At 41.8% G+C, this 26,858-nt stretch overlaps 1 protein-coding gene across 1 annotated transcript in view; it reads right to left on the reverse strand.

Moving 5' to 3' along the window:
* Window positions 1–3,190: 3,190 nt before the first annotated feature.
* The window catches only part of LOC141116633 (uncharacterized), a 130,142-nt gene continuing 106,474 nt past the window's right edge, over window positions 3,191–26,858 (reverse strand). The window contains exons 15-19 of the mRNA XM_073609024.1: window positions 10,574–10,849; window positions 9,462–9,725; window positions 8,255–8,530; window positions 7,885–8,148; window positions 3,191–5,137 (exon numbers count right to left, since the gene is read on the reverse strand). Coding sequence (XP_073465125.1) covers window positions 5,022–5,137; window positions 7,885–8,148; window positions 8,255–8,530; window positions 9,462–9,725; window positions 10,574–10,849 — 1,196 coding nt within the window. The 3' untranslated portion in view covers window positions 3,191–5,021. The remainder of the gene's footprint in view (window positions 5,138–7,884; window positions 8,149–8,254; window positions 8,531–9,461; window positions 9,726–10,573; window positions 10,850–26,858) is intronic.

Here is a 26,858-nt window from a genome sequence, read left to right on the forward strand (position 1 = left end):
ATCTGTCAATTAATAGCTGGATGTGTGCCTTGTAAAACAGAGTTAGCAAGGCATGTGACTTTTCCAGTGCTACTGCAATAATGCATTTAGTGGAAGATGGAATGGTATTTGACCTAATATTTTGAAATGTTTACATATGTTTTATGTATTTTTAAACAGAGAGAATGAGAGAGAGAAGGGAGAAAGCAAATAAGAGAAGGAGGTGGGGGAGAGAGATGAGGGGGAGAGAAAGGTAGATGGGGAAAGAGAAAGAAAAAGAGAGATAAAGGAGAGAGAGGGGGAAGGGGAGAAACATGAGAAGAAGAAAGAGAGGAGAGGAAAAAAGGAAAAGAGAGAGGGTGTCCCCTGTGACCCCAGAGCCCCTGATCATCCTGTGTCCACTGTGACCCCAATATTCCCTAATCGTCTGGCGTCCACTGTGACCCTTGAACCCCAATCATCTCATCCTGTGTCCTCAGTGACCCTTAAAACCCAATCATCCAGTGCCCACTGTGACCCTTGAATCCCAATCATCAGGGGTGGGCAATGACCAATGATCATCCTGTGTGCACTGTGACCTTTGTATCCCAATTATCCAGTGCCCACTGTGACCCTTGAATCCCAATCATCCAGGTTGCACAATGACCTCTGATCATCCGGTGTCCACTGTGACCCTTGAATCCCAATCATCCAATGTCCACTATGACACTTGAATCACAATCATCCAGGGTGCACAATAACCCCTGATCATCCTGTGTTCACTGTGACCCTTAAATCCCGATCCTCCTGTGTCTCTGTGCCCCTTTTCATCCTATGTCCCCTGTGACCCCTGAGTCCCTAATCATGCGTTGTTCCCCGTAACTCTTGAGTCTCCTGATCATCCTGTGTCCACTGTGACCTGTGAATCCCAATCATCCGGTGTCCACTGTGACCCTTGAATCCCAATCATCCTGTGTCCAATGTGACCCTTGAATCCCAATCATCCTGTGTCCAATGTGACCCTTGAATCCTAATCATTCTGTGTCCACTGTGATCCTTGAATCTCAATCATCCGGTGTCCACTGTGACCCTTGAATCACAATTATCCGGTGTCCACTGTGACCCTTGAAAGACAATCATCCTGTGTCCCCATGACTTCCAATCATCCTGTGACCCCCATGCCCCTATTTATCCTGTGTCCCCTGAGCCCCTAATCATGCGGTGTCCCCATTACTCTTGAGTCTCCTGATCATCCTGTGTCCACTGTGACCTGTGAATCCCAATCACCCGATGTCCACAGTGACCCTTGAATCCTAATTATCCTGTGACCCTGTGACCCCTGATCATCCTGTGACCCCCGTGACCCTATTCATCCTGTGTCCCCTGTGACCCCTGAGCCCCTAATCATGCGGTGTCCCCCATAACTCTTGAGTCTCCTGATCATCCTATGTCCACTGTGATTTCTGAATTCCACACATCCTGTGTCCCATGTGACCCCTAATCATCCTGTGACCCCTGTGAGGAGAGGAGGAGTTTCAGCCAGGTGGAGGGGAGGACAGAATCAGGTGCACAGAGGAGAGGGGGAGTTTCAGCCAGGTGGAAGGGAGGACAGTGCCAGGTGCACAGAGGAGAGGGGGAGTTGCAGCCAGGTGAAGGGGAGGACAGAGCCAGGTGCACAGAGAAGAGGAGGAGTTGCAGCCAGATGGAGGGGATTACAGAGCATGGTGCACAGAGGAGAGGAGGAGTTGCAGCCAGGTGAAGGGGAGGACAGAGCCAGGTGCACAGAGAAGAGGAGGAGTTGAAGCCAGATGGAGGGGATTACAGAGCAAGTTGTACAGAGGAGAGGAGGAGTTGCAGCCAGGTGGAGGGGAGGATGGAGTTACATTTCTGCATCTCACAGGGGCCACTATACTTCTTACCACAATACAACATATACTGTATATGCAATGCAGCGGGTAAAATAAATAAAGATCAGAGTTCATAGAAGAGGCCCACTGAACCTTCAAGATCCGAAGAGCAATGCATGCCGCTAGATTCTCCATACAGGAGGCGTCTTGAAGCTGTCATTACCAACAAAGGATTTTGTACCAAGTATTAAATACATTTCAGTTAGCGTGTTCAATACTTTTTCCCTGTGACATTCCACTTTATTACACATAACTTCATTTCTGAACTTATTTGTTTTGGTTTCTTTGTATGGATTGCATGGGTTGTTACCAACATGTGGTGAAAATTGCATGTCAATAGCACCTTTAGAAATGTGTTTATCTAGAAAAATTGTGACAAGTCAATACTTATTTTACCCGCTGTATATACAGTATATGTTGTATTTATTAGGTTATTGAATCATACTTTCATGGAGGATGTCTTTATCATGTCTTACAGGAAACAGGACAATACAATTACATAGAGAGAGGATAGACAAACATCCTTTCATATCATAGAAAACGTGTACTTTTCACTATAATATTACAGCGCCACCTGCTGCATAGATAGGTAAAATGCATACAGTGCATATTGTTCAGTTTATACAAGCAACTTTACATTACATGTTGTTGTTGTTCCAACAGTATTGTGGTAGGAAGTATGTAGGCCCCTGTGAGATGCAGAAATTTTACTTTCTCAGACATTTGTGTTAGTTTCACACTTTGCATAATATGGCCATGACCCTTCAATTCCACTGGCTTTGAAGTTCATACACCATTACCAATAAAAATGTACACAAAAACAAAACAAAGACGAAAAGAGGTGTAAACATGAAAACATTTTATTTATATAATACACAAGAAAAAGGTAGAACTAACTTTAATTTTTAAAAATACTTTTTTTCATAGAGTATTACAAGTAGAATGAAAGTTATTTTATTGGGGGGGGGGGTGGCAGTAAAAACAAAAACATACAGTTAAGCCATATTTTTACAGCCCCCAACATTCCCTGACACGAAAAGATATCCCACTCGCACAACCACTACCTAATGGCCCTGTAATCTGTTTTTCATAAAATCCTTCTTGTTCAAACCTCTCCTTTCCCCCTCGCTTTCTTTTAAATTGTACCCCTTTCCATTTAAAAGCTATCCTTGAGCTCCAGTTAGGTGACTTTGCCTTGGCTGAGATGATGTAATCAGTCTGCTGCAGGAAGGCAGTCTCCTTTTTTCCAGCTGGGTTGCTTTCTCCGCATGGCTAGTTTGTCCCAGTCCACACTGTTGGGTTTGGGTCTAACACTTTTGAGTCTGAACACTTTTTAAAATATGACCACTCTGAGCAGGGCCATCTTAACAGCATCATGGTCCCCTGGGCAAAGTAATGCACTGGGGCCCCTACAAGCCTGTCCCAATTTTCGCACCTACTCTCAAGAATTAAAGTATAATTCCTCACTGTGCCCAACATTGCAGCCTCACAGTGCCCAACATCGCAGCCTCATTGTGCCAACATTGCAGCCTCACTGTCATTGCAGCCTCACCGTGCCCAACATTGCAGCCTCACTGTGCCAACATTGAAGCCTCACCGTGCCAACATTGCAGCCTCACTGTGCCCTTTGCAGCCTCACTGTGCCCCCCTTGCTGCCTCACCGTGCCCAACATTGCAGCCTCACCGTGCCCAACATTGCAGCCTCACTGTGCCCTCATTGCAGCCTCACCGTGCCAACATTGCAGCCTTACCGTGCCCCCATTGCAGCCTCACTGTGCCCCTTGCAGCCTCACTGTGCCCCTTGCAGCCTCACTGTGCCCCTTGCAGCCTCACTGTACCATCCTTGCAGCCTCACTGTGCCCCCATTGCAGCCTCACTGTGCCAACATTGCAGCCTCACCGTGCCCCCATTGCAGCCTCACCGTGCCAACATTGCAGCCTCACCATGCCCCCATTGCAGCCTCACTGTGCCCCCCTTGCAGCCTCACTGTGCTCCCATTGCAGCCTCACTGTGCCCCCATTGCAGCCTCACTGTGCCTCAGTTACAGCCTCACTGTGCCCCCATTGCAGCCTCACTATGCCCCTTGCAGCCTCACTGTGCACCTTGCAGCCTCACTGTGCCCCCATTGCAGCCTCACTGTACACCCATTGTAGACTCACTGTGCCCCCATTGCAGACTCACTGTGCCCCCATTGCAGACTCACCAGAGCGGATGAACAGAGAGGGTGGCCAGATCATGAATGGAGGAAGAAGAGAGCCGGGGGACCACAGAGCGGATAGCCGCTGTTACAGTTTATATTGAAACTCCTCCTGACCCCGCACCTGTGATAGACAGAACGCATCCCAGCATTGGACCCGCGTTCTGTCTTTCACAGGTGCGGGGTCAGGAGGAGGCGGGCTGTGTGTGACGGCGAGCAGAGCGGAGACAATTCCAATAGCTTCGCTCTAGATCTGACCAGCCCTGATGGGGCCCCATGTGCATCTGGGGCCCCTGGGCTGTGCCCAGGTGTGCCCGCTCAGTAAGATGGCCCAGACTCTGAGAAAGTATTTCCTCCTTTTCTATCCCTGTGACACCTATACAAGAATTGGAAGGGTGCAGTTGTCCCCGACACATGAAAGCACAGACAGAAATAAAAGCATTGTCAGATGTTCTAACCTTCCCTAACTCTAATAAAAGTTGTTGTTTTTTTGTCAGTGTCCCATTGGAGAGATTTCCCATTCTCACCAGGAGCACAAATGGCTGTAACAACCTCTAAGAGTCTCATGGCCCTTTCTTGCTCTATCCAAAATTAACTTTCAAAATTTGGCTAAAGTTGGGCTTTCATTTTTGGGGACTGAATTATTCCCTTTGCCAAAATATAATGTTGGTGCCGGTCAATGATGCTTTTTAAGTCATCCTTTGAATTTCAAGTGAGCTCCTCTGTGTATACTTTGAATAGAGTTTGCACTGATTGTTAAAACTAACATTCACCATGTCATTTTATATGGGCGAGGTCTACACTCTTCTCCTTATACATAAGGTCAAAGTCATCAATGAAAATACAACCTTGATAAAAATGCTTCATTCAAATGGTATTGTATAAGCTGATTAGATATCAGAAGTTCCAATTATCCAACATTCTCACAATCTATCATGTCTCCTTTCTGTAAAATAGGTTTAGCTCGTTTTGACATAATCGGACAGGATTACGGCAAGTGCAATTATTATGAGCCCAGATAGTACCAGTCGGATAATATTTTGCAGGTTATAGCCATCTTGTTTTTCTATTCTTCCTAGAAAAATTAAAGAAAAACATCAAAGATTTTTTAATAAATATTATCTATCTTATGTGTAGAATTATTTGTGAACAAGTAAATGTAGTAATCATTACATCATATCGACAGATGACATCATACATCTATTTATATAGCATAGCAAAATAACTCACTAGGCAGAGATCATGTCATGACCACATCTGGTTTGTTTTCTCTGAAACTTCCCATACGTTTTCTTTTTTTTTTCTTTGCAAGTATGGTCAGAAACAGTAAATTCATTACCAAAACGGTATCTAAAGGCCACACAATGGCTCTTCGTGTCTTATACCACTAATTGTTCTGTTCAATTCTTGGTGTCATGGGTATATAAAAGATCTAAAAGTAGATATGGGCCTTCTGTAGTGTGAAGTCTAAAAGCATCCGGTCCTTCCTAACCAGCAGACCATGAAAGAAGGTGGGGGTTTTGCTGTAGGATGCTCTTGGGTCAACAATTCCAAGGGTGCCTGACTTGGAGTAACCCTAACCCTAACACTAAAACTGTATCTGAAGGCCACCCACAATGGTTCTTCCTGTCTTATACCACTAATTATTCTATTCAACTCTTGGTGTCATGGGCATGGAAAAGATCCATCAGTAGACATGGGCCTTCTGTAGTGTGAAGTCTAAAAGCATGCAGTTTTTCCTAACTAGCAGGCCATGAAAGAAGGTAGAGGTTTTGCTGTGGGATGCTCTTGGATCAAGAAATTCAAGGGTGCCTGCCTTTGAGTAACTTCAACACCAAAGCTGTATCTGAAGGCCACATACAAGGGCTCTTCATTTCATATACCACTAATTGTTCTGTTCAGTTCTTGATGTCATGAGCATGGAAAAGATCCAAAAGTAGACATGGGCTTTCTGTAGCATGAAATCTAAAAGCATCCAATCCCTCCAACCAGCAGCCCCTAAAAGGAGGTATGGATTTTGCTGTGGGATGCTCCTGAGTCATGACTTTTAAGGGTGACAGCTCATTTTGATGCATACATAGATTTGACAGAAATAAGTCATTATGAAGCAGGATCTCAGGTTACATACCTGAATGAGCCATGTGAATGACTTGGAGGAAGGTCACCTCCCTTATCCACTCTTGTAGAGTGCTGATCTGCAACTCAATGTAGTTCTGGCATAATATAATCACTTTTACCTTATACTAAAACCCGCTCTGTTCCACAGGGCAGGGAGGTATAGGTATGTCCAGATCCCACTTGCTAATTTATATAGCCGCTACACAGCCAGTCCCTGCCAGGCCTTTATATCAACCTCACTCTTTAGCTGAGCTCAGACCATCACCCAAGCAATACGTTCCTTTCCTAACCCAATGCTCCAGGCTGTTAACTCTTGCAATTCTGATTCTCTGGTTACCTGCTTTAGCTTGTATTTGAATATGCTTGTTTACTGTCTGCCCTGACCTTTGGCCAGTCCTAGGTTTTTTAATCTGTCTGTCAACTTTGTACAATGCTTTGGTTTTAATTCCTGATCAGACATCTGCACAGGAGGGCCACAACCTGGTCAACCCTCCATTTGAGTTCATCACCCCCTGCTGGTGCTCGGGTGACGATCTAGTGGCAAGTATTTTGACTATGTGCCTTGAGCTTACACCTGCTTCAATTCGTATATAGCACAGAGGGTTTAATATCTATTATTGTCTGTGACAGCAATACAGTCTCAATTTTTAGTCAAAAGAAATAGTCATAATGTGCAGAGCTAGTGCTGGGCTTCCTTAATAGACAGGCCAGCATGGACTGCTAACATTGAAACACCATGTATTACATATTTTTTTGTAAAAAGAAAAATATTGTATTAAAATTAACATTAATGGTATGCTAGTCTTAGTTCGTAGGGTTCAATATTGAGTTGTATTAATAAGGGGCAATAGGGAAAAGGGCATGGACCTACTGCACAGAATTTCAACTGGTCAGTTGAACGATTCATAAAAAAGCAAAAGGTGAGGAAAGACACAGTCACAGTCTGTTCCCACCTCTTTCCTTTGAGGTATGGACCCCTTTTGGGGATATCTTTCCTCACCTTTTGCTTTTTTATGAATCAATATTGAGTTGGCCCACCCTTTGCTGCTATAACAGCTTCAACTCTTCTGGGAAGGCTGTCCACAAAGTTTAGGAATGTGTCTATGGGAATGTTTGACCATTCTTCCAGAAGCTCATTTGTGAGCTCAGGCAATTATTTTGGACAGTCTCCAATCTAATTCATCCTAAAGGTGTTCCATCAGGTTGAAGTGCAGTCTAGTCAAGTTCCTCCACCCCAAACTCGCTTATCCATTGACCTTGCTTAATGCACTGGTCCAAATCATTTGGTGGAGGGGGGATTATGGTGTGGGGTTGTTTTTCAGGGGTTGGGCTTGGCCCCATCGTTCCAGTGAATGGAACTCTTAAGGCATCAGCATACCAAGACATTTTGGACATTTTCATGCTCCCAACTTTGTGGGAACAGTTTGGGGATAGCCCCTTCCTGTTCTAACATGACTGTGCATCAGTGCACAAAGCAAAGTCCATAAAGTCATGGATGAGCAAGTTGAAGAGTTGAAGCTGTTATAGCTGCAAAGGGTGGGCCAAGTCATTATTGAACCCTACGGACTAAGACTGGAATGCCATTAAAGTTCATGTGCGTGTAAAGGCAGGTGTCCCAATATGTTTGACAATATAGTGTAGTTGTAGTGCTTGCTGAATAGCATTTAAAACTATTGTTTGGTATGGATCTTATCTTATACTTACTTTGTGTTGCCACATCACTCCTCTTCTTTACATTGTTGTTTGGAGATTTCACTTCACAAAAATAATTCCCAGAATCCTTTAACTGGACTGCATATTGACAAGATTTGCTGAAGTTTTTAACAATTTGATCATTTCTGTAGAATGCAAACTGAAGTTCTGTTTTCTCTCTTAGTGGACTAAGACTTGTATGGCATGTCAGGGTCATGTTGTCATCTTCTGTGATTGGATAGGAAGTTATGTTTATCTTTGGCATGGAAAAAAGACCTAAAAAAGACAAATCATCATATAAAACGACACCAAAGCCATACAATATAATCCATATAAAGAATTACTCTTTGTGATAACCAGGCTGAGTGTTTTGGTAACTCACTCTGAATAAGGAGATTTATTCCTTTACTGGTCTTTGTTATACTGTCATCAGAAGTTTTCACTTCACAGGAATAATTCCCAGAATCCTCCAGCTGAGCAGACTGGACTCCATATTGGTTGGATAAACCGAATTTCTGAATGTTCTGTCCATCTCTGTAGAAAGCAAACTTCAGTACTATCATCTGTTTATAAGGACTCGTCTCACATGTTAGGGTCACGTGATCACCTTCTACCATTGGATATGGTGCCATTTTTATTTCAGGAGAATAGAACACCTCTAAAAGACAACACACCCCAAAATAATTATTGAACAACACAACTGTAAAAAAATATTCTGAGGTTGATTTATTAAAGGCAAATAGCCTATTCACTTTTCAAAAGAAGTGGCATTCTGTAAGGGAAATATCATCAGAGCTTGGTGAATGAGGCAAAGACCTGCTGAGTTCCATCTTCCAATCCTGTATCTAGCTTGTGTTGCAGACCATGCTGGACTAACTGGATAGGTCACTGGTCCTGAGTGGGTATTCGTGTGGGCAAAAGGAATAAATGTCTTCCTGTGGATAGTGCCCAGTGATGGACGGTTGGGATGGACCTTCTGGGGGATTGGGCTGCTGCCTTTTTTGTGTGACCTTAAGGTTTTTTCAGCATGTAGACTTGGATAAAAAGAAAGGAGCACCCGGTGTCCAGAGAAATGAGAAGTATGGTTTATGGATCTTTAATAAAAATTAGCAACATGTACATGAAACCAACACGTTTCAGGGGAATAGACTCCTCCTACTTCAGGGCTGTTGCTGCGTACTATTTGGGAGAAAGATTCCCAGGAGTGGATGTATTGGATCAAAGTTTCTGAATGGCGGGATGCCGGCTTTCTTTGTTTGCTGCTTACTGTATACATGTACAGTACGTTGCTAATTTTATTAATGATTCATGAACCATATTTTAGAAGTCACATTTCTCTGGACCACGGGCGCTCCTTTCTTTTTATCAAAATCATCCAATCCTGTGGAAACAAAAATGCTGTTTTTGTATTTTCCTTGCACATGATTCGTTATTCTTTACAAAGTTAAGTTTCATCACATTCCCTTAGGAAAAATTGCCTTGCAAAGTGCAACTTCTCTTTCAAACAGGCTATTTGTCTTTCGTAAATCAACCCCTTTGTGCAATTTTTATCCCATCTATGGAAATTCCTGATTTCAGAAAAGATTTACCTTTGACATCAATAACTGTTTCCTCAGACTGTATTTGATCAGAAGTAAAGTCCAATTTCTTTTCACAGTGATATCTGCCGGTAATATCCACAGTCACTCTACTAACATAGAAATTAAAATTTTGGTCTGATGTCTGTATGACCTTTCCATTCTTGAAGAATGTTATATTTTGATTCTCATGGTCATCTCCAGAATCACTGTGACATCTAAGATGTAATGGTTCTCCTTCAAAAACAGAGTTAGGAGCTTGCAAGATGACCCCTTCTGTAAAAATATACATTAGATAGCTTACATTCAAAAGTAAATAGCTTTGGAACTTAAACAGGATTTTAAGAAAACTTGGACCTCTCCATGACACGACACCCATCCCAAAATCCTAATAATAGTAACAGCAGAACCCTTATCATTTTTTTTTTTGCCTGCATTGCTCGGAGAACGTATGTTGCTATGCTTAGTAAAGTTGCAGCAGTACCAGATTGCATCAACAGGTGGAGCAGCAGATGAAATCTAAAGTAAGAGTTCCTGGTATTGGTAATACACAGGGGTTGGTAACTGCTGGGACCACCTCTATTACACTATATTAAAGTGGAACTAAAATCCCAATACTTACTTCTGCTTCAATGGTCCAGGGTCCTTTGCCAGAACTGGAATCTTCTCTTTGACTTCTTCTGGGTGCTGGCCGTGTTGATTGGCCGCCACAGGATGAGATAACTGTCAGCGGACAGGTAGGTTTTATTGCAGAAGAAACATTACAATAAAGAACCTGCATGCTCACAGTTTTATGTTTACTATGGGCTGTGATTTCATGTGGCTTCACAGTCATCTGCCCACTGCGTATGCTCTAGACGCTCTGTGCTTTGTGAATGGTTCCCGTGGCCTTCTGGGACCTGTGATGTGTCCCAGAAGGTTGCGGACAGGAGAGATGTGGGAGTGAATACCTGTCAAAACCAGTTATCCCCCCCCCCCCCCAGTGAGTGGCAATAATAGAAGAGGAAGAGGAGGGAAGGAGGGCATAAAGTGGAACTTCCCATTTAGGTTGAAGTTGCTCTTTAAGCTCAAAATATTATTGTAAACGTTTTGTCTGATGCAGTTATTCAGACTGCTGTACTCACCAGTCTTGACAAATAGACTAACCGGGTCACTACGTTCACTGTCATCGATCTGGCACTGGTAGCTTCCACTGTCTTGAAGGGAGGCAAAACGAATGTAAATGCTCTGATGTCTTGCACTTTGTTGAACACCGTTTTTGTACCACTTGTATTTTCCATTCCTTGTCTCTGTTGATTCCATGTTACATCTGATAGTGATTTGTTCCTTCTGGAATATCTTATTCCAGTTTGGCGTACAGGTCACAAAAGGTTTGTTTATTGCTCCTGATGCACAGGTATCTGGTAAAATGAAATAACAGACTTGTTACTATGTCTTCAATGTCTGTGTGTAGGAAAATATATGTGTTGAATGCGCTACTTTACTTAAGATACACCACTCTGTTAGATTCCATACCTACACAATCATTATGCCCCCCATAATCCTATAATACATGCATTAGTGCCCCAATTATCCACCCTGCTGGGTGTATTTTACATAAATTTCAACATAAATGAATACAATAATTGATATGTGACATTTATGACCAAACTATAATGTCCAAATTCATGTGCAAAGTGCAGTGTGCAATAGTTGCCAAGTAGGGATGAGCCGAACACCCCCCTGTTCGGTTCGCACCAGAACATGCGAAAAGGCAAAAAATTTGTTCGAACACGCGAACACCGTTAAAGTCTATGGGACACGAACATGAATAATCAAAAGTGCTAATTTTAAAGGGTTATATGCAAGTTATTGACATAAAAAGTGTTTGGGGACCTGGGTCCTGCCCCAGGGGACATGGATCAATGCAAAAAAAAGTTTTAAAATCGGCCGTTTTTTCGGGAGCAGTGATTTTAATAATGCTTAAAGTGAAACAATAAAAGTGTAATATCCCTTATAATTTTGTACCTGGGGGGTGTCTATAGTATGCCTGTAAAGGGGCGCATGTTTCCCGTGTTTAGAACAATCTGACAGCAAAATGACATTTCAAAGGAAAAAAAGTCATTTAAAAACTACTCGCGGCTATTAATGCATTGCCGGTCCGACAATACACATAGAAGTTCATTGATAAAAACGGTATGGGAATTCCCCACAGGGGAGCCCCGAACCAAAATTAAAAAAAAAAATGACGTGGGGGTCCCCCTAAATTCTATACCAGGCCCTTCAGGTCTGGTATGGATATTAAGGGGAACCCCGGCCAAAAGTTTAAAAAAAAATGGCGTGGGGTCCCCCCTTAAAATCTATACCAGACCCTTATCCGAGCACGCAACCTGGCAGGCCGCAGAAAAAGAGGGGGGGACGAGAGAGCGCCCCCCGAACCGTACCAGGCCACATGCCCTCAACATTGGGAGGGTGCTTTGGGGTAGCCCCCCAAAACACCTTGTCCCCATGTTGATGAGGACAAGGGCCTCATCCCCACAACCCTGGACGGTGGTTGTGGGGGTCTGCGGGTTTTTGACAATTCCTTTATTTAAATGCTTCTTCTTTCTTCTTTCTTCTATCTTCTGGAATGCCACAGGGAAGTCTCATCAAGTCATCGAGGTTAGAGAAGGGGGGGAGGCTTCCTGATGACGCATTCTATGATACGAAACGCGTAGGGGCTGCTGGGAGATTTTTATCATGTCAGGACGTCACTTCCGGGCTAGGCAAAAGCGAGGGCTGAAGCACAAGCCGGGTGTAAATGAGGCTTGCACCACACACCGGCACGGGAACCACACGGCGCCATCCATACACCCATTACTAACTGCTGGAATAGCTTGGTGCCTGCTTATGGGCACCTGGAAATGTGAGTGTAATATCTTCTTTTAATCAGTTGCCGACCGCCGCACGACGATGTACGTCGGCAGAATGGCACGGGCAGGCAAAAGGACTTACAGGTACGTCCTTGCCCTCCCGCGGGCGGGGGTCCGATCAGACCCCCCCGGTGCCTGCGGCGGTCGGATTCTCGTCAGGGGCGATCAAAGGTGAGGGGGAGGCCACTCATTCGTGGCTCCCCCCTCGCGATCGCTCCTGGCGAATGAAATGCTTCCTTGGCTTCTGGATAGTAAACAGAAGCGGAGGAAGTGATGTCATCGCTCCTCGGCTCGGTATTTTCCGTTCCGGCGCCGAGGAGAGAAGACATCCGAGTGAGTACACAAACACATACACACACAGTAGAACACGCCAGGCATACTGTACACTCCCCTTTACCCCCCAATCACCCCCCCCCCCCCCCGTCACACTGACACCGAGCAGTTTTTTTTTTCTGATTACTGCATTGGTGTCAGTTTGTGACAGTGTGGTAGGGCAGTTAGTGTTAGGCCCCCTTTAGGTCTAGGATACCCCCCTAACCCCCCTAATAAAGTTTTAACCCCTTGATCACCCCCCATCGCCAGTGTCACTAAGTGATCATTTTTCTGATCGCTGTATTAGTGTCACTGGTGACGCTAGTTAGGGAGATAAATATTTAGGTTCGCCGTCAGTGTTTTATAGCGACTGGGACCCCCATATACTATCTATTAAATGTTTTAACCCCTTGATTGCCCCCTAGTTAACCCTTTCACCAGTGATCACCGTATAACTGTTACGGATGACGCTGGTTAGTTAGTTTATTTTTTACAGTGTCAGGGCACCCGCCGTTTATTACCGAATAAACGTTTAGCCCCCTGATCGCCCGGCGGTGATATAACTTAGGTTTGAGGGTCAGATAGGGTCTGCGTCACCCCAGGCAGCGTCAGGTTAGCGCCAGTACCGCTAACACCCACGCACGCACCATACACCTCCCTTAGTGGTATAGTATCTGAACACATCGATATCTGATCCGATCAGATCTATCCTAGCGTCCCCAGCAGTTTAGGGTTCCCAAAAACGCAGTGTTAGCGGGATCAGCTCAGATACCTGCTAGCACCTGCGTTTTGCCCCTCCGCCCAGCCCAGCCCACCCAAGTGCAGTATCGATCGATCACTGACACTTACAAAACACTAAACGCATAACTGCAGCGTTCGCAGAGTCAGGCCTGATCCCTGCGATCGCTAACAGTTTTTTTGGTAGCGTTTTGGTGAACTGGCAAGCACCAGCCCCAGGCAGTGTCAGGTTAGTGCCAGTAGCGCTAACACCCATGCACGCACCGTACACCTCCCTTAGTGGTATAGTATCTGAACGGATCAATATCTGATCCGATCAGATCTATACTAGTGTCCCCAGCAGTTTAGGGTTCCCAAAAACGCAGTGTTAGCGGGATTAGACCAGATACTTGCTAGCACCTGTGTTTTGCCCCTTTGCCCGGCCCAGCCCAGCCCATTCAAGTGCAGTATCGATCGATCACTGTCACTTACAAAACACTAAACGCATAACTGCAGCGTTCGGAGAGTCAGGCCTGATCCCAGACTAGGCACACTTTCACAGGGTCTCTCAAGATGCCATCGCATTTTGAGAGACCCGAACCTGGAACCGGTTACAGTTACAAAAGTTACAGTTACAAAAAAAAGTGTAAAAAAAACCCCAAAAAATATATAAAATTTAAAAAAAAATAGTTGTCGTTTTATTGTTCTCTCTCTCTCTATTCTCTCTCTATTGTTCTGCTCTTTTTTACTGTATTCTATTCAGCAATGTTTTATTGTTATTATGTTTTATCATGTTTGCTTTTCAGGTATGCAATTTTTTATACTTTACCGTTTACTGTGTTTTATTGTTAACCATTTTTTTGTCTTCATGTATGCCATTCAGCTGCAGCGCGGATTTATTTATCTTGACAGCAACAGCGTTTGCTCCCACGATATATAAAGCCGTGACTCCAGCGGAGGTGATATATGCCGAAGCATAGGGGCAGCAGGGGCGGAGGAGCGATTTGCTCCTACCTCTTGCGGGAGGATGCCCCCATGCTTCGGCATATATAAATGGTGCATATATGCCCATCATTAGAAGTGGGTGGATGAAGGGAGGTATTCTAATGGTGGGCATACCCACCGATCAATATCTTTTTTTCGTTCAGCCCACAGGCTGCATGAAAAAAAAAAAGATTACAATATATGCCCAACAAGGACCAGCAACGTACTGGTATGTTGCTGGACTTTGAGTAGTTATACCAGAATGATGCCTGCAGGTTTAGGTATCATCTTGGTATCATTCTTTTCAGCCAGCGGTCGGCTTTCATGTAAAAGCAATCCTAGCAGCTAATTAGCCTCTAGACTGCTTTTACAAGCAGTGGGAGGGAATGCCCCCCCCCCCACCGTCTTCCATGTTTTTCTCTGGCTCTCCTGTCCCAACAGGGAACCTGAGAATGCAGCCGGTGATTCAGCCAGCTGACCATAGAGCTGATCAGAGACCAGAGTGGCTCCAAACATCTCTATGGCCTAAGAAACCGGAAGCTACGAGCATTTCATGACTTAGATTTCGCCGGATGTAAACAGCGCCATTGGGAAATTGGGAAAGCATTTTATCACACCGATCTTGGTGTGGTCAGATGCTTTGAGGGCAGAGGAGAGATCTAGGGTCTAATAGACCCCAATTTTTTCAAAAAAGATTACCTGTCACTACCTATTGCTATCATAGGGGATATTTACATTCCCTGAAATAACAAAAAAATGATTAATAAAATGAAAGGAACAGTTTAAAAATAAGATAAAAAAGCTTAAAGGCGAACGCAAGCGTCGGTCTGGCGTCAACTGTAAACAGCAATTGCACCATGAATGTGAGGTATCACCGCGAAGGTCAGATTGAGGGCAGTAATTTTAGTAGTAGACCTCCTCTGTAAATCTAAAGTGGTAACCTGTAAAGGCTTTTAAAGGCTTTTAAAAATGTATTTAGTTTGTCGCCACTGCACGTTTGTGCGCAATTTTAAAGCATGTCATGTTTGGTATCCATGTACTCGGCCTAAGATCATCTTTTTTATATCATCAAACATTTGGCTATATAGTGTGTTTTAGTGCATTAAAATTGAAAAGTGTGTTTTTTTCCCCAAAAAATGCGTTTGAAAAATCGATGCGCAAATACTGTGTGAAAAAAAAAAAAGAAACACCCACCATTTTAATCTGTAGGGCATTTGCTTTAAAAAAATATATAATGTTTGGGGGTTCAAAGTAATTTTCTTGCAAAAAAAAAAAATGTTTTTCATGTAAACAAAAAGTGTCAGAAAGGGCTTTGTCTTCAAGTGGTTAGAAGAGTGGGTGATGTGTGACATAAGCTTCTAAATGTTGTGCATAAAATGCCAGGACAGTTCAAAACCCCCCCAAATGACCCCATTTTGGAAAGAAGACACCCCAAGCTATTTGCTGAGAAGCAAATTTGATGAGTCCATGGAATATTTTATATTGTGACACAAGTTGCTCAAACATGCCATGGGAATATGTGACATTATGCCCCAAAATACATTCTGTTGCTTCTCCTGAGTATGGGGGTACCACATATGTGAAAAAATTTTTGGAGCCTAGCCGCGTATGGGACCCCGAAAACCAAGCACCGCCTTCAGGCTTTCTAAGGGTGTAAATTTTTGATTTCACTCTTCACTGCCTATCACAGTTTCGGAGGCCATGGAATGCCCAGGTGGCACAAACACCCCCAAATGACCCTATTTTGGAAAGTAGACACCCCAAGCTATTTGCTGAGAGGTATAGTGAGTATTTTGCAGACCTCACTTTTTGTCACAAAGTTTTGAAAATTGAAAAAAGAAAAAAAAATTTTTTTTCTTGTCTTTCTTCATTTTCAAAAACAAATGAGAGCTGCAAAATACACACCATGCCTCTCAGCAAATAGCTTGGGGTGTCTACTTTCCAAAATGGGGTAATTTGGGGGGGGATTGTGCCATCTGGGCATTCCATGGCCTCCGAAATTGTGATAGGCAGTGAAGAGTGAAATCAAAAATTTACGCCCTTAGAAATCCTGAAGGCGGTGATTGGTTTTCGGGGTCCCGTACACGTCTAGGCTCCAAAAAAGTCCAACACATGTGGTATCACCGTACTCAGGAGAAGCAGCTAAATGTATTTTGGGGTGCAATTCCACATATGCCCATGGCCTGTGTGAGCAATGTATCATTTAGTGACAACTATGTGCAAAAAAAAAAAAAAAATTGTCACTTTCCCGCAACTTGTGTCAAAATATAAAATATTCCATGGACTCAACATGCCTCTCAGCAAATAGCTTGGGGTGTCTACTTTCCAAAATGGGGTCATTTGGGGGGGGGGGGGTTGTGCCATCTGGGCATTTTATGGCCTTCAAAACTGTGATAGGTAGTGAGGAGTGAAATAAAAAATTTACGCCCTTAGAAATCCTGAAGGCGGTGATTGGTGTTCGGGGCCCCGTACGCAGCTAGGCTCCCAAAAAGTCCCACACATGTGGTATCCCCGTAATCAGGAAAAGCAGCTGAATGTATTTTGTGGTGCAATTCCACATATGCCCATGGCCTGTGTGAGCAATATATCCTTAGTGACAACTTTTTGTAAATTTTTTTTTTTTGTCATTATTCAATCACTTGGGACAAAAAAAAATAATATTCAATGGGCTCACCATGCCTCTCAGCAATTTCCTTGGGGTGTCTACTTTCCAAAATAGGGTCATTTGGGGGGTTTTGTACTGCCCTGCCATTTTAGCACCTCAAGAAATGACATAGGCAGTCATAAATTAAAGGCTGTGTAAATTCCAGAAAATGTACCCTAGTTTGTAGGCGCTATAACTTTTGCGCAAACCAATAAATATACACTTATTGACATTTTTTTACCAAAGACATGTGGCCGAATACATTTTGGCCTAAATGTATGACTAAAATTGAGTTTATTGGATTTTTTTTATAACAAAAAATAGAAAATATCATTTTTTTCAAAATTTTCGGTCTTTTTCCGTTTATAGCGCAAAAAATAAAAACGGCAGAGGTGATCAAATACCATCAAAAGAAAGCTCTATTTGTGGGAAGAAAAGGACGCAAATTTCGTTTGGGTACAGCATTGCATGACTGCGCAATTAGCAGTTAAAGTGATGCAGTGCCAAATTGTAAAAAGTGCTCTGTCAGGAAGGGGGTAAATACTTCCGGGGCTGAAGTGGTTAAACTTAGCACAAATAAAACAGCTTTTATATACTGCACAATGATCGTTGTCTGTTTCTCATGAGGAGGACATGGTCTATATATAGCGCATTGGGGTCAGCAAAGATACGGAGTATGTGGAGTGGTTATCAATAATAAATGAACCAAAGGCTCAGTTTTAACCGGCATCTGGTGAGTGGCTAATCCAGGTGGTGGTGGTCCTGTCACGAAAGTGGTGAAGGTGTCACGAAGAGTCACGGATAATATATGTTACAGAAACCTTGGCAACTATTGCACACTGTACTTTGTACATGAATTTGGACATTATAGTTTGGTCATAAATGTCACATATCAATTTTTGTATTTATTTATGTTGAAATTTATGTAAAATACACCCAGTAGGGTGGATAATTGGGGCACTAATGCATGTAATATAGGATTCTAGGGGGCATAATGATTGTGTAGGTATGGAATCTAACAGAGTGGTGTATCTTAAGTAAAGTAGCGCATTCAACACAAATATTTTCCTATTTTTCACCTAGTGGTGTAGATTTTTGATTGCAGCAACTTATTTTTTTATTTTTTTATATTTTTTTATTTAATTATTTAATTGCTTGCGCTGGTGACACACATTTGTTCAATGTCTGTGTGTACACCTGAACATTACACTTATATGAGATTCTTGGTCACCCCATTCCATAATAATGCACATTATTATGAAGAGGTCCACCTTTGTGGCTACAGCATCCTCCACTCTTCTGGGAAAGCTTTTAGCTAAGAAAATTGTGTGACTGTGGGAATCTTGCCCAGTAAGCCAAAAGAACATATGTAAGGTTGGGTTACTGGTGTTGGATGAGAAGGCCTGGCTCACAATTCATCCCAAAGGTGTTCAGTAGGGTTGAGATCAGGGCTTTATGAAACCATTTCAGTTCCTCTACATCAGGGGTCTCAAACTGGTGGCCCTCCAGCTGTTTTGGAACTACAAGTCCCATCATGCCTCTGCCTGAGGGATTCATGATTGTAACTGTCAGCCTTGCAATGCCTCATGGGACTTGTAGTTTTTCAACAGCTGGAGGGCCATCAGTTTGAGACCCTTGCTCTACATCAAACTCATCAACCCAAGTAATTTTGGAGCTGGTTATGTGTACAGGAGCACAGTCATGCTGGAGAAGGATTTTCCTCAAACTGTTACCACAAGTTCTGAAGCATACAATTATCTAAAATCTCTTTGTATGCTGTAGAACTAATAGTTCCCTTCACTGGAAAAACCTGAACTTAATTATATGGATGGGGATCCACATATTTCTGACCATATAGGAGGTGGGAAGGGCATATGTGCACAAAACTTTGGCCATATACAGTGGGGCAAGAAAGCCTGAGCAACGAAGGAGTGGCTTCGTAAGAAGCATTTCAAGGTCCTGGAGTGGCCTATCAGTCTCCAGATCTCAACCCCATAGAAAACCTTTGGAGGGAGTTGAAAGTCTGTGTTGCCCAGAGACAGCCCCAAAACATCACTGCTCTAGAGGAGATCTGCATGGAGGAATGGGCCAACATGCCGGCAACAGTGTGTGACAACCTTGTGAAGACTTACAGAAAACATTTGACCTCTGTCATTGCCAACAAAGGATATATAACATTATTGTATTGAGATGAACTTTTGATATAGACCAAATACTTATTTTCCACCATAATTTGCAAATAAATTCTTTTAAAAAATCAGACAATGTGATTGTCTGGATTTGTTTCCACATTTTGTCTCTCATAGTTGAGGTATACCTATGATGACAAATACAGGCCTCTCAACTTTTTAAGTGGGAGAATTTGCACAATTGGTGGCTGACTAAATACTTTTTTGCCCCACTGTAGCATAACTCTAATTTTTCTTTAATACCTGAAAACTGTCCTGGGTTTCATTAATCATTTTCTGATTTTGCCCAGACATGGACTTGTTCACAGATTTAGAGATTTGTTGGCCAGACCGATGGAGAGGCATTCTCTTTGTGTATTTGGGGAATATGTTCAGAAGATCCATTAACAAGAAAATATACAGTATTATACCAATGGATGTTTCATTCAATAAAAGAAGTTCATTATGTTGGATAGATTAGGATAGCTATTGCACCAGGTGGACTTTGCAGCTGCATCCTTTTGGTTTCAGTAAACTTACATCGGCTCTTATGTTGAGCAGGTGGCTCTCTTTGCCCTTTTTGAGGATTTATGTGTTAAAAGAGGTTCATTATTAGGGTTTACATACTATTTTTTTTTTTTTAAGATCTGTTTATTCAGCATTTCAGTGCAAATGACACATAAACAGACATAAAAACGAAAAAGAGAACCAAAACATACAAGAGTGAAATAAACAAGATGCCACCCAAGCAGGGGAGTAAAGCAGGCGATTCAACATAATCATAATGCAGCAGCCTAGGTGACAAAAACAATAATGTTGCAGTATATCCTTTCAAGTATTACATGAAATAGCATATTAAGCTTTATCCAGTATTGAAAAGGAATAGCTCTATTAATATATATCTTTTCAGAATTATATCTTTTCAGAACATTACCTATTTCGATCCATATGCTGGATCACAAATTGCTTCAACGAAAAATATTAAACTTTATCTGGGTAAGTAAAAGACCCCGGGTGAATGCACACACTTTACCTGCACCAAGATTACAAGGGGGTTTAGGGCTACCGGATTTGGTAAAATACTTTCATGCAACACAGTTGGCTCAACTAATCCGTTTTCATTCATAGACTCTACAACCCTCGTGGATGAAAATGAAATCATCTCTTTACTCGACACCAACTAGCCATTTAATGTGGTTACGAAACAAAAATAGGCCACCTATAATGTGTCCTACACGTTCCTTTTCTTTCAGTTTATGGGACAGACTAAGTAAAGCTCATAATTGTATTTCTCCACATGTTCCTTTGGCTCCCTTAACCAGTATTCCTACATTCGCCCCAGGTCTCAATCCCCTGTTTTTTTCTTGGTGGACGGATAAAGGTTTATTACGAATTGCTGATTTTTCTGACCATAGGGGTATTTTAACAATACAAACACTTCTGAGAGAAATTTCAACTTCCTGATTCTGAGATGCAACATTATTCCCAGATCTTGCGTTACAGTATCTAACAAAACTGAGTACACCCCTCACATTTTTGTAAATATTTTATTATATCTTTTCATGTGACAACACTGAATAAATTACACTTTGCTACAATGTAAAGTAGTGAGTGTACAGCTTGTATAACAGTGTAAATTTGTTGTCCCCTCAAAATAACTCAACACACAGCCATTAATGTCTAAACCGCTGGCAACAAAAGTGAGTACACTTTTATACAAGCTGTACACTCACTACTTTACATTGTAGCAAAGTGCCATTTCTTCAGTGCTGTCACATGAAAAGATAGAATAAAATATTTCCAAAAATGTGAGGGGTGTACTCAAGTTTGTGAGATACTGTATATACAGACTTTACAAAATTAATTTGACCTGACTTTTTCCACCTTAATAGAATGCTTATGTAGATGTTTTGATAAACATAGTGGTCACATTTCAAAAATGTATTCCATTTTGATTTCTAATTCAGAAAAATTATTTTATATGAATAAATGGGAACACGATCTAGATGAAACAATTGTAACTAATGAATGGTTCAAATTAGCACATTACGCCTCTAAATCCTATATTAATACTTCCCTGATTGAAGCTAATTATAAGCTTTTACTGAGATGGTATATGGTACCGACTAGAGTAGCCAAATAGTTCCCAGATGTATCACCACTATGTTTTAGGGGATGTGGAATGGATGGCACTATGTTCCATATTTGGTGGACGTGTCCAAAGATAAAAAGATTTTGGATACGCGTTTATAATTTCATATACTCCTTAACCCAAATGAACCTTATTAAATCTCCTAAACAAGCATTATTGGGATGCCCAATTGAAAATACTCAGGGACATACAAGAAAAGCATTCATCTTTACTGCTGCTAGAATTGCAATAGCCATATCTTGAAAATCTCCTACTTTTCCCTTTGAATTAGTTAAAAATAATTTGTCATATATAGTGAATAATGAACGTCTTTCAGCTATCTTACTAGATAAACAATGTTATTTTGACAAGGTATGGAAACCCTGAATTGGCTATTTATCGGATTGTTTATAATTTACTATTGATCGGTTTTATACTGATTCCCTAATGTTGACTCCTTTCTCGGTACTCTCTATTTTCAATCGTTTTCTTTTGTCTTCCTTCTTTATTGTACTTTTCTCCTTTCCTTTTTTTCTGTTGGAGATGTCTCTCTAATGCCGTGTACACACGAGCAGACTTTTCGTCCGAACTGGTCTGACGGAACAAATCCGTCGGATAATTCCACCGTGTGTAGGCTTCATCGGACCTTCAGCGGACCTTTTCTGTCGAAAATGTGATGGACTTTAGATTTAGAACATGTTTCAAATCTTTCCGACGGACTTGAGTCCGGTCGAAAAATCCGTTCGTATGTATGCTAGTCCGACGGACGAAAACCGACGCTAGGGCAGCTATTGGCTACTGGCTATGAACTTCTTTATTCTAGTCCGGTCGTACGTCATTACGGTCGAATCCGTCGGACTTTGGTATGATTGTGTGTAGACAAGTCCGATTCGACGGAACTCCGTTGGAACTCCGTTGGAACTCCGTCGAAAGTCCGTCGAAAAGTCCTTCGAAATTCAGTCCGTCGAAAGTCCGCTTGTGTGTACAAGGCATTAGAGACATCTTTTCTTTTAGTACAAGATTCTTTACAACAGTCATTTAATTGCACTTTGTGGTTTTCAAATATTTGTGGTTAGATGGTTCTTTCTATACATAATTCTACCAAACTAATGTTTTATTTCTCAACTATCTTATGCTTATATGATGGCAAATTGTACTTTTTTCTTTCTATTTGATATTTCAATAAAAACTATTGTAAATTAAATGAAAAGGAATAGCTCCAGGGATGACCCATCAGAGGCAGACACTCAAATGATCACATAATCAGGAACACTGAGGGTAACCAGGGTAACTATGCAGTGGAAAGCTCTTCCAACCATCTTGACCAAACCTGTTTATATTTAGCAGGGCAACCCCTGTTGGCGTAAGTGTCTTTATATAACAGGAGACAGGCTAGGGTTCTCTCCACTACTCTTGGAATGAGATTTTCTACTAGCATAAGTAGGCAGATTTCAATGGTCACAGGAAGAGGAGTCGGTATCACGGAATTGATGGTATTGAGCACCTCCTCCCAGTACCCGACGATTATGGGACATTTCCTGAAAATGTGGGAAAAATCTCCCAGGGCTTGCCCACATCTCCAGCACTCTTGAGAGTGGGACTGGTTCATTTTATGGAGTCTAGAGGGAGTGTAGTATGCTCTATGTACTATCTTGAATTGTATGAGCCTGTTACGGAGAGAAACGATGGCACGGAATGGAAAGTCCCATGCCCCTTGGGTCAGGCAGCATATACAGATGGGGAAGAGATGGGTTCAGCCAAAGTGGGGCATTGAGTGACATGACGTGTCTGGGGTAGTTTTCACATGTTAAATGTGCCCTCCAAGATTTAATGGTACTGGACATTGAAGGAGTCAACTGGTAAGGGGCTCTTGGTCCTCTAAACAGGAGAAAAGGGTTTATATACTTTAAAATCAAATTTGAGCTATGACTCTGATAAATGTTATGGTTGTTACATTTTTGTAAAGATGAAGACTGGACACTAACTATATAAAGCTCTGGTTTTAAAATCTTCAGGAGTGGGTCTTGGGAAAAAAAAGTACCAGGTTAGGACAGACTGATGCAGATATGGAAGAATTTTGGTTAGACAAGTGACAGACTGAGACAAGTTAAAAGTAATTGCACAGATTGAAAACTCATTTGTATTTAAAATTAGCCTTGGCTGCTCTTACGGACACTTGAGGCCACAATGCACACAGTGGTGTTTCTGCTAGTGGTTAGTCATTGGCACAAAAAAACAAGATCTAAAATTAAATTTAGCCTTTGAACATTTTCACTAAATTGTGAAATGAGGCCACGTTCTCATATTAAAACCCTAGATATTGTGAAAAAAGTAAGGAACAACACCTGGTTTTCTGCATAATTATCCACTATGTTAAAATGGCTTTCTGTCCAGACCATTTTTCTGTTTTCAGCACTGTCATACTTTGACTAATAATTACATGGTCGTGCAACACCATACCCAAATGAATTTTACATTGTTTTTTTGAGACAGATAGAGCTTTCTTTTGGTGGCATTTAACCACCACTGGGTTTTTGATTTTTTACTATATAAAGGAAAAAAGACCAAAATGTTTTTTTTTTTAAAAAGGTTTCCCTTCATTTCTGCTACACAACTTTGCAAATAAATAGTCTTTCATCATAAATTTAGACCAAAATGTATTCTGCTACCACAAGGGTTGGGGTGTCATTAATATAACATACACACCCGCATCGATTCGCATGAACGGGGTGCGATTTGCAATACGGTGTGGAGTCCACACAGAACTAGCTGCGGTTACGCAGCGCACAAGTGTAAACCTGGGGCTCAATTAAATCATTTTGCTTTGAATATTGATCTCTGATAAATGTTGAAAAAGGATCGCAGTTGCAATTAACAGATCGCTTCTGTCATGTGCTCAGCGGATTGAATTTTCGGTGATTTTTGCCTTGGTAACCAAAGGTCAGCCAATGTCCACTATTTCTACTAAACATTACATGTGACTTTCTCTGCAAATCTTTAGCCATTGTGATCTTTTTTATAGTAATAATTAAAAACAAAAATTATTTCTGATAAAAAAAAAAAAAAAATCATTTTTTTTTTAACGTACAATAATTACGTTATAATTTATTTTTTCAAATTTATACACGAGGAAAATGTATATGTTAACTACACTATTATATAACGCAAATATAATATATAACAAATTCCAATAGTGTTTTAAAATAGTGTAGTTTAGGTATGATTTTTTCTAGTACAATGTTTTTATTGATATATAAAAAAGGGGGAAACCAGATAACAAATTCCCACGCAGGGGATATGGACATGAAGCAAAAGATAGAAGTTCACGTGAAAATACAAAATAAAACATGTTCTAAGGATACAAATTATAGACTGACACTGACCCTTAAGTCGAGGCCGGGGGTCAGTGCATTATGCCCGAGTCTATAGACCCAGGGGCCAAGGTAGACAATAGTGGGGATAGAGAAAAAAAAATACATTAAAAAAAAGGGGGAAAATTCAGTTTTAAGAGGTTCCCTCTGAGTCAAAAATGCATTAGGAATAACTGAATGTAGACTTTGTAAGGCAAATAATTATACTAATTATTGGATTTATTTTGTCAAATTGATACACGAGTAAGTTAAATGTATATGTTAACTACACTATTATATAACGTAAATATATAAAAAAAATTCCAATAGTATTTTAAAATATTGTAGTTTAGGTATGATTTTTTTCTAGTACAATGTTTTTATTGATATATAAAAAAGGGGAAACCAGATAACAATTTCCCATGCAGGGGATATGGACATGGAGCAAAAGAAGTTCATGTGAAAATACAAAATAAAACATGTTCTAAGGATATAAATTATAGACTGACACCAACTCTTAAGTCAAGGCCGGGGGTCAGTGCCTTATGCCCGAGTCTATAGACCCAGGGGCCAAGGTAGACAAGGGGGAGCAGAGCTGTCTGCAATAGCGGGGAGAGAGAAAAAAATAAATAAATTTTAAAAAAAGATAAAAAAAAGGGGGACAAATTCAGTTTTAAGAGGCCTTCCCTCTGAGTCAAAAATGAATTAGGAATAACTGAATTTAGACTTTGTAAGGCAAAAAAAAATGCAAGTCAAAACAATACAAATACAATAAGCACAATAAAAAAAAAAATAAATTATTGGTTGAAAACATAAGTTACGAGTGAATGAAATGTAAAGAATGATCTAATCGTTATGTGTGTTCCAACAGTAGGGACAGTTGGTAGCTACAATCAAGAGATATAAAAGTAATAGAAAATGGCAATACTTACAGACTAAGAAGAGCAATACCACAGATGACATGGTTCCTTCAGCCAGCGAAACTGAATGTTTGCTTTAGCTGGGGTCAATTTTTTTCTGTTCTCTGCTTCTCATCCGCTCACCCAGACCACAAGATGCAAAGAGGACAGACTCAAGCCATTACAAAGAAATGTAACAACTTAGGCATGGTGCCAACATGTTACTTCCCCTGCTACAATCATACAGATACAGCTAGGGACAGTTTTTATGAAAGCAGATGTTTATTCTACTAATATGTGTTTGGCTTACATAGAAGGAAATAGGGGCACCCACAGCAAAATAGCATTAACCCAACTAAATTTGTTTATGATGGTAAAGCAACCCAGGACCTCAGCACTGCGGGGGCATTGTGTTATGGTTAGGGCCACCTGCAACGTAGTGATGTTTATCAACGTAGTGACTGCTTTTTCAGGAGAAGGTGAAGTAACGAAGGGGCCTGCAGGAAGAACCACAGCATGCAGCGGGGACCAGAGATCCAACACTGGCAGAAATATCAACTCCACAAGATCTACAGGATCCTTGGTGACATAATTGATCAAGTATGGTCATGATCAAGTGGTGACATGATTGATCAAGTATGGTCATGACCATAAATGGTCAACATGACACCCAGGATTCCTGCCGTCTTTCTTACCAACAGAAGCCAGGTGAGATCTGTCATGTCAATGAAGAGTTATAGTGCTTTCATTACTACTACTACAGGTGTGAGGGGGGCTGAGTGTGTAGGGGCAGAGTGTGTACAGGTGTGGGGGAGGACCTGTATGTGTACAGGTGTGGGGGGACCTGTATGTGTACAGGTGTGGGGGGACCTGTATGTGTACAGGTGTGGGGGAGGACCTGTATGTGTACAGGTGTGGGGGGACCTGTATGTGTACAGGTGTGTGGGGGGACCTGTATGTGTACAGGTGTGGGGGGACCTGTATGTGTACAAGTGTGGGGGGAACCTCTATGTGTACAAGGGGGGTGGGAGCTGGATGTGTGTGTACAGATGTGTTGGGGCCTTACATATATACAGATGTGAGGGGGCTGAGTGTGTAGGGGGGCAGAGTGTGTACAGGTGTGGGGGGGAGGACCTGCATGTGTACAGCTTTGGGGGGACCTGTATGTGTACAGGTGTGGGGGGACTTGTATGTGTACAGGTGTGGGGGGACTTGTATGTGTACAGGTGTGGGGGGACCTTTATGTGTACAGGTGTGGGGGGACCTGTATGTGTACAAGTGTGGGGGGACCTGTATGTGTAAAGGTGTGGGGG

The sequence above is a fragment of the Aquarana catesbeiana genome, linkage group LG13, assembly GCF_042186555.1.
Source record: "Aquarana catesbeiana isolate 2022-GZ linkage group LG13, ASM4218655v1, whole genome shotgun sequence".
Lineage (NCBI taxonomy): Eukaryota > Metazoa > Chordata > Amphibia > Anura > Ranidae > Aquarana > Aquarana catesbeiana.